Source organism: Salvelinus sp. IW2-2015, linkage group LG21 (genome assembly GCF_002910315.2).
Source record: "Salvelinus sp. IW2-2015 linkage group LG21, ASM291031v2, whole genome shotgun sequence".
Lineage (NCBI taxonomy): Eukaryota > Metazoa > Chordata > Actinopteri > Salmoniformes > Salmonidae > Salvelinus > Salvelinus sp. IW2-2015.
In genome coordinates this window covers 1,143,499-1,152,567 of record NC_036861.1, presented here as the reverse complement: position 1 = coordinate 1,152,567, position 9,069 = coordinate 1,143,499, and the positions used below count along the sequence as shown (strand labels likewise).

At 44.6% G+C, this 9,069-nt stretch overlaps 1 protein-coding gene across 1 annotated transcript; it reads left to right on the top strand.

The window, feature by feature from the left end:
* Positions 1 to 8,216: 8,216 nt before the first annotated feature.
* Positions 8,217 to 8,645, top strand: LOC111982309 (uncharacterized). Its single transcript, XM_024013875.1, has one exon. The coding sequence runs from the start codon at positions 8,217 to 8,219 to the stop codon at positions 8,643 to 8,645; it is 429 nt and encodes a 142-aa protein (XP_023869643.1).
* The last annotated feature ends 424 nt before the right edge of the window (positions 8,646 to 9,069 follow it).

Here is a 9,069-nt window from a genome sequence, read left to right as displayed (position 1 = left end):
TTGTAAGGAGTCATTTGTAAATTAAAGAAAACAGGCAGATTTCAGTAAATTGTCGACGAAAATTGCTAGCTAGCTAGCCGACTTGGGTTAAAGTGCAAAATGAAATATTTTGTGTTTAGGCCGCTAGCTGAGGAGCTAGCAGGTTAGCAACAACATCTGACCGACGACCTTGCTACTACGAATGCAAATTGAAAAACGAATCCAAGAAAATACATTCTCGAAAAATCCAAATGTAGGAGTGGACAGTCATAATGCGTTCAGTGAGCTCTCGTTGACAGCGTTCTTGCAGCCATTTTGTTCAAACTAAGACCGCTCGCTCTCTCCTCTGAGCAGAAATAATGTAGGAAGTGGCCCCCATGCCCAAGCAGCCAATCCACGTGATCTCCCACTAACAACACTCCCACTAACAACACAGCATGATCCCGCCCCGTCGTACCCTTGACAATGGCAGTCTGATTTGCTCACTATAATAAATGATGGACAGGCAGATATAGAGGCTGATAAAATTGTGCATGTTTTATTTGCAGCCTACCTTGGGCACTATTCAGTTGCATATGTGTGGTAAATATGTGGTATTGACTATCATATAGGTTATTTCTGTTAGGCCATGTAAATCACCAATATGTTTATATTTACGGCAATGCAAAATAACAAATTTAGTTCTGTGAATAAAAGGCTAAATACTTTCAATAATGTATCGAAATAGTATGTGATTAGTTTGCAAATTAGAAGTTTATGCTAGAAGAATAAATAATTTTACAAGGGCCCTTGATTCTATCACATTACCTTCCTCAAAATCTTGAAGTCACATGAAGTCCACCAAGAAGGAGCATATTTCAATTCCAGACTAATTGACAATTGATTGATGAAGGACGACTATTCCCCTTGTTCTGCTTCTCAGATTCAAGAAAGGATTGTGGCCCCAACTCATTCTCGATGCCTCTTTTCTTATGGAAATGACCATGCATCGTGCAGTATGCACACAGTGGGAATAGGTCAAAGTTGTGGTCCACAAAGGGGAGAACTGACCAGTGAGAACAGCCTAGACTAGACTGCACAGCCCCATAGATCACAGCAGAGACTGTCAATGAGAAAGCCAGAGCCCAGAAAAAGTTTCTTCCTATTCAAGGCAAGCTGCCCAAAGCTATTGCGAAAGCCAACTCTAGCTGAATGGGAAAAGCAGCTGTTTAAACTTGGGGGTTAAGGGAGGTGAGCAGAGAAGGCTGCATTCCTTGGAGTTTTCATGTGATAACAAACTTGTAATACTGCCACACACAGTGAGCTCCAAAAGTAAAACTATGAGGTTAAAGTGCAGACTGCTAACTTTCATTTGAGTGTATGTTCATCCATATTGGGTGAACAGTTTAGAAATTATAACCCTTTTTGTACATAGTCCCCCCCATTTTTGGGGACCAAAAGTATTTGGACAAATGCACTTATATGTGTATTAAAGTAGTAAAAAGTTAAGTATTTAGTCCCATATTCATAGCACGCAATGACTACATCAAGCTTGTGACTACACATTTGTTGGATGCATTTGCTGTTTGTTTTGGTTATGTTTCAGATTATCTTGTGCCCAGTAGAAATTAATTGTAAATAATGTATTGTGTCATTTTAGAGTCACTTTTATTGTAAATAAGAATATAATATGTTTCTAAACACTTCTACATTAATGTGATTTCTACCATGATAATGTGGATGCTACCATGAATCCTGAATTAATTGTGAATAATGATGAGTGAGAAAATTAGACGCACAAATATCCTACCCCCAAGACATGCTAACCTTTCACCATTACAATAACAGGGGAGGTTAGCATTTTGGAGGGGTATGTGTCACTGTCCCAATACTTTGAGGTCACTGTATATACTGTAGGTAGGTGTGAGGTTATTCACATTACAATACTGCACTTTTGTAGAGTGCATTTTGCAAGCACTTGCCAGCATCAGAGCAAGCCTGCCATCCAGGCAGGCTAATGCAGAACTAACATCCACGTTTGCAGAACTCTCACCACAAAGTCATTAGTGCACTTTAAAAAGAGAGATGGAGATCTATGCCCCCACGTAGGACACCATCACATCTCCCACTTTAACAGTGAGTGGCAAGTAGCTGGACGTGAATGCAGAGAAGAACAAAAGGGTAAACAACTGACATCTATTCTGAGTTTACATCCTAAATGGCACCCTTTTCCCTACATAGTGCATTACTTTTGACCAGAGCCAGTCAAAAGTAGTGCACTACATAGAGAATAGGGTGCCATTCGGGACGATCCTTAATCAGTGACGCATTTTATTTTTTAGGTGTCTCAGATGATTCTTTGACTTGGGCCAATTTCCCTAATTGCTTTCACATTTAAGCTAGCCGTCTGATGGAGGGGCGGCAATGAGAAAGGTCTGGTTGATATTCTGTTAAGAGGAAATCCAGACATGAAGCGAGGCGGACGGACTGCGGCGCTGGCAATCACTCACTTTCTCCTCTCTTCTGCTCTCCTGGGATACTCCTCTCCTCCGTCTTTCTTTCTTTCTTTCCCTTTCTTTCTTTTCTTCATTTAAGCACCCTGTGCTCATGTCTTTTGTTTTAATTCCAGTTCAATCATGAGTGCGTTCCACAGAAGGTTTTAATTTCTTGCCTGCCGTGAGATCTTGGTAGCAGAGAGACACTCCCACACAKYAGTTACTGTATATCTGCGCACACACACTATTGTGGTTACATGTATATTTGATGCATGTGCTTTCGCTACAGTTGAACATTTTTTAAATGTTATACTTTAAACATGCTTGCCATGAGGGGAAGTATCACTCCCTTCTGAAACATTTCTAGACAGTCAAAACTGAGACAGACACAATCAGGAACCAATTGTACAAAGCAAATCTCAATAGGTTTGGCATTTCTTTAAGAAACAGACTGAGATATTCCATGTGTTATGATGATGAAGAATACTAGCCTGGTCCCAGATCTGTTTGTGCTGTCTTGCCATCTCCTATGGTCATTGGAGAGCTAAACATTCAAGCTGTCAAGACTGCAGAAACAGATCTTGAACCAGGTCAGAAGAAAAGTACATATAAATGACAATCCAGCCAAAAGTCTACAATTTATCAGTTCTCACGACACGAAAGCCCCTCTCCCAATTTTCAGTTAATTGCCTTATCTTGTGGAATTAGGAATTAACAAAATAAATATGACCGGGTGAAAAGCCAAACAATTCACTGAACGACGAGCCAAAAAGTGGATCTTTGTTTACACTCCCTCCCTTGTCATTACCTCTGAAAATGGCACCCTATTCCCTAAGTAGTGCACTACTTTTGACACGAAATGGCACGCTATTCCCTATATAGTGCACTACTTTTGACCCCAAATGGCACCCTATTCCCTATATAGTGCACTACTTAGTATTTTGGGTCGGCAGGTAGCCTAGTGGTTAGTGCATTGAGCCAGTAACCGAAAAGTTGCTAAATCAAATCCCCGAGCTGACAAGGTAAAAATCTGTCATTCTGCCCCTGAACAAGGCAGTTAACCCACTGTTCCTAGGCCGTCATTGTAAATAAGAACTTGCTCTTAACTGACTTGCCTAGTTAAATAAATAAATAGATAATGTATAAAAAAAAATTGTAACTAATGCAGTAGACAAGGAACCCATCACTGGTTCCCTGTCTGGTGCAGAATGATAGATGCTAGGCCAGGTTTTTGGTATTGATCATGAATCCTGAATCCTCCAGTCTGGAGATTACGCCTAGGAGTAATCAAAATGCAGACGGTGSCTGCCGCTCCTTTCAAAGTGACATTTCCAAAGGCATGACTTGACGTATGCTAAATGTAACAGCGATGATAATTCCGACATGGGAGTACCAAAAGACAACAACCAAACTAGAGCCTGAGTGTCCCCAACTCTGCGGTTTTCACCCTATTGAATAGAGAGGTGACTATCAACGTTCCACGCACCAATAATACAAATCATAACATCATTCCATGCTGCTACAGGTATAAGATTCATTCAGCAATCCAGAAACCATGAAACTAGTCATTTACTGTAGTAGTGGTAGGGCTGTCATATAACCTATACTGTCATCTTCTCTGAGGGCCATACCATTGTAATGTGAGAAGAGGGACTTTAGAAAGCATATTGCCATACCCATCAGGTGGACAGACCCTTTTTTATTATAGACCTTGTAAAGATTACAGTGAATTACCCAGAGAACAGAGGGAAAGGACAATAAAATCTGTGAAAGAGAGCGAGAGGAATATAATCTGGAATAGAGAGCGAGAGAGAGAGAGAGGCAGAGCCTGTTCACCGGTGCAGTGRGTAGTGGACCTTGGCCACAGGGTGACTGATTCAATTTCTATACAGGGGACAACAACAAGCAGAGCTTCTACAGAATAGCCGGTTACAGCAGCAGGCCTAGGGGACTGTATCGACTGAGGGAGGGGTGTGTGTGTGTGTATTGTAGTGCTGGTGGTGTGTTATATGGGCCGAGGGGAGAGTGGAGCAGTGCGGTGCAGTAGGACAYCGTTTCTGAGCTGTGGTAATTTCCCCAGAGAGTACTGGCCAGGGAGAGGGAGGAGAAGGAAGGAGGAGTGGAAGAGGAAAGGAGGGAGGAAGAGAGAGGGAGTGTGTTCAGAAATAATGAGGGATGATACAAACAGCATAGACTGGAGTAATGGAAAGAGTGGCGAAAGAGAGGAAAGGAAGGTTCTTCCAACGCACAGCATCATTAAAAACTATTTTCAAGCTTTATTTTTGTGACAACTGCTGTCAACACATTTAATAAGCCCATTTCTATTCTCATTTCCAACGTGTAATTTTTATCAATACGCAGTTTAAGTGCCCTATTGTTTTTGTTGCTAATTCCATCTATTAATTACACTTCAGGTTTACTGATGACCTTGCATATTTTGTTGTTCGTGGTGCCCCTTAATATTAGCATACATTAATCCCAGCTTATCTTTCATCCCAATGAATAGCTCTTTGCATATTGTTTTGTGTGTGTGTGTGTGTGTACATGTGAGTGTGTTGTATACCGTTCTGTTTTGTGTGTGTGTGTGTGTGTGTGTGTGTGTGTGTGTGTGTGTGTGTGTGTGTGTGGTGTGGTGTGTGGTGTGTGTGTGTGGTGTGTGTGTGTGGTTGTGTGGTAACAGTGCTTGACTTGGGCAGGAGCTCACCGGAGCAGAGTATCGGCAACTTATTTTCTACTGCTAAGAGCTCCTGTTCCTGTTATAGAATATTATTGTGGAGCACCTGTACCTAAATATAAACAGTACCGGCACCCAACATGAGTACTGGGACCTATTTCTGTCATAGTCAAGCAGCTGTGTGTGTTTGTGTGCATACATTAACGTATGCATGGGTATTTGCCCCCGCCCTCTCCACAAATTCATTAAAGGGAATAAGACCTGTGTGGATTTTATGGTGTTTTGGGAACCGACTGGCTAATCAGATTTATTGCACACTTAAGCTTAATTAATTGCATTTATGGATTCAAATGAATAATGAAGTGCTCACAAGCGTTGTTTCTGTTTCATCAACCTGCAGAGAGGCAAGCCACTGGAACGATGATAATGACCTGGGGATGTGACAGGAGAGCTGTCAATCAACTAAGGTTCAACTCAACAATATCTACTCTTATAGAATGCCATGTTCCTCTAACTACCAATGAAATTAGCCAAATGTAGCCTATTAGATGTATTTCAAATGGGATTGGATTAATTTGTTTTGTATGCAAATATGGCTTCTGGTTTAGAAATCTATGATTATAGGAATAGACAACTGATTCAACCACTAACAGATTTACAACAGAAGGGAAAATAAGTGGTGTGTGTGTGTCTGCACGCACGCTCTATTGTCTTTGTCCTCATTGGACCTCCCCATACGCTCCAAGATTCCATTAGAAAAGGTGGCACTTGTCCAATGAAAGCCAAGGTGTATTACTGTGTATTACTACCTGGGCCTCCACAAACAGACAACATATCCTGACCTTCATATGATCTACCACCAGATCAATAGCATCATCATTGCAGAGGACTGTCCACAGATTAACCCAGCCAGGGCTCCTGCACGCACGCACACCTTCCCCCAGCAGGGCCCCATCGTCATCGATCAGCCTGTATTGACTGACACAGAATTGGCGTGTGTATTGTACACACACACACCACACACAAACACACACACACACACACACACACACACACACACACACACACCAACACACACACACCACACACACCACACACACACACACACACACACACACACACACACACACACACTGCTGTTGACTTTGATTTTTACTGGCTGCCTGGCTGGCATGGTGATTACTGGGGGGAGGGAGAGTGTGGGTGTTTTGGAATAAGAGCGATGGCGGTGGAGGGAGGAAATGAATTTTTTTGTGGGCACAGTGGCTTGACCTTTGACTTGAGGGCACATACTGTCACAATGTTGGTGGGACGTGCTGTGGTTTTTTCATTAGCTGGCAGAGTTACAATGTTATGGCTATGAATGGAAATCATATTACGCACACACACAAAGACAAACCACATCTCCATAAACATGCACCCACACACAAACAAAACAACAATGCGAGGGACAAGCAAATCAATAACAACACGGCTTTTATCCGCTAAAAGGCAGACAGGTCATTCCCTCTCCCATATAAATGTAGGTTGGCATATCCAAAGGCTAGGGCTGATATTTAGGAGTCCATTAACAGAGGTCTGAGATGGGTTAATTCACTGTTTGCAGCACCAGGAACCCCAGGGCCTCAGGGCACAYAGAGAGAAGGGAGGGATGCAGAGAAGATGGAGGGGGTAGGGTGTTGGTTGGGCGTTGGAGAGAGGGGTTTGTGTTGAGCAATATCATCCCTTTCCCCTCTTTTTCTCTTTGCCTCTCTGCCCACCACCGTGTCATTTTGATTAATGCTGCTTTCCTTTGCGGTCACAGGAATAGTGCCCCCCCTCCCACACACACACGGACTGGAGGGGGGTAATGGCGGCATAATTCACTCCCTGGTGAAAGCTGTGCTCTCTCCACGGCGGCTGTGGCTCTAATCTGAAATGTAATCAAAACTGTCCGTAATACAATGGTGTTTCAAGAGGCTAGAGAGAGAACCCTAATGATATATTTTATATTTGAGATTCTTCAAAGTAGCCACCCTTTGCCTTGATGACAGCTTCGCACACTCTCAATTAACAGGTGTACCTTTGTGGAATTTCTTTCCTTCTTAATTCGTTTGAGCTAATCAGTTGTGTTGTGACAAGGTAAGGGTGGTATACAGAAGATAGCCCTATTTGGTACAGGACCAAGTCCATATTATGGCAAGAACAGCTCAAATAGGCAAAGAGAAATGACAGTCCATCATTACTTTAAGACATGAAGTCAGTCAATGCGGAAAATGTCGAGAACTTTGAAGGTTTCTTCAAGTGCAGTCGCAAAAACCATCAAGCGCTATGGTGAAACTGGCTCTCATGAGGACCGCCACAGGAAAGAAAGACCCAGAGTTGCATAACCCCAGTATATCGTGGACAGAGAGGAGGTTGTTGGGTTGGTCGCAGGAGTGTCAGGGGAGGTGTCTCTCTGTGTCAATATGTGCCACCTCCGTGGAAAGTCTGGACCTGGCCACCCACGTCCCTATCCTGGAGGAGTACCGGGACCTACAGGTGGCTTTTCCGAAGACTCGTGCCACGTGCCTGCCCCCTCATCGCCCATGGGACTGCACTATCAACCTACTGTCTGGTTCTACCCTCCCGCGGGGGCATATCTACCCTCTCTCGCATGCAGAGACCAAAGCCATGGAGGCCTACGTCCAGGAGGCGCTGCCCCAAGGATTCATCCTCTCCGGCCACCTCCAGCTTTTGTTTCCTGAAGAAGGAGGGAGGTCTCCACCCCTGTATCGATTACCGGACACTGAATAAGGCTACTGTTAAATTCAGTTATCCCTTGCCTCTCATACCCACTGTGACCGAACAGATGCATGGTGCTAAATACTTTACTAAATTGGATTTACTCAGTGCCTACAACCTGGTGCGCATCAGAGAGGGGGATGAATGGAAGACCGCCTTCAGCACCAGCACAGAGTACTACGAATACAGGGTAATGCCCTACGGCCTGACAAATGCACCCTTGGTGTTTCAATCATTCATTAACAAGGTGTTTAGAGACATGTTGTGTTGCTGTGTAGTTGGGTAGACAGACAACATCTTGGTGTACTCCACTACACACGAGCAACATGTCTCATGTCAGGTCCGTTTTGGAGAGGCTGATAGGGCATCCCCTGTACTCCAAGGCGGAGAAGTGCCTTTTCTTTCAGCAGGCTGTCTCCTTCCTGGGCTATCGGATATCCACCGCGAGAGTGGAGATGGAAGAGCAGAGGGTCAATGCAGTACGGTCGTGGCCTGTTCCATCCAACATCAAGGCGGTGCAGCGCTTCCTTGGTTTTGCCAACTATTTCAGGCGCTTCATTAGGGGTTTCAGCAGAGTGGTGGCCCCTCTCACCTTCCTCCTGAAGGGAGGTCCTCGACAGCTGCGCTGGACTGGGGAGGCCAACGAAGCCTTCTGTGCGCTCAAGGAACGTTTTACTAACGCATCTGTTCTGGCTCACCCTGACCCGTCTCTGTCTATCGTGGAGGTGGACGCCTCTGAGGTTGGAGGTGCCTAAACTCCATCCATGCACCTTCTACCCACGGAAGATGTCTCCCGCAGAGCGGAATTACGGCGTGGGGGATCGTGAGTTGTTGGCCGTCAAGAAGGCGCTGAAAGCATGACGGCACTGGTGGCTGGAGGGTGCTAAACACCCATTCATTGTCTGGACAGACCACAGGAACTTGGAGTACATTCAAGCAGCGAAGAGGCTGAACCCGCGTCAGGCTAGGTGGGCCCTATTCTTCACCAGGTTTGACTTTACACTCTCCTACCGGCTGGGATCAAAGAATGTTAAGGCCGATGCGTTGTCCCGGGGGCATGACACAGAGGATCGGAGCGAGAAAGTGACACCCATTATTCCCCTGTTCCGCATTGTGGCTCCTGTGGTGTGGAATGTGGACGCGGACATCCGTCGAGCCCTGCAACAGGAGCCCTCACCT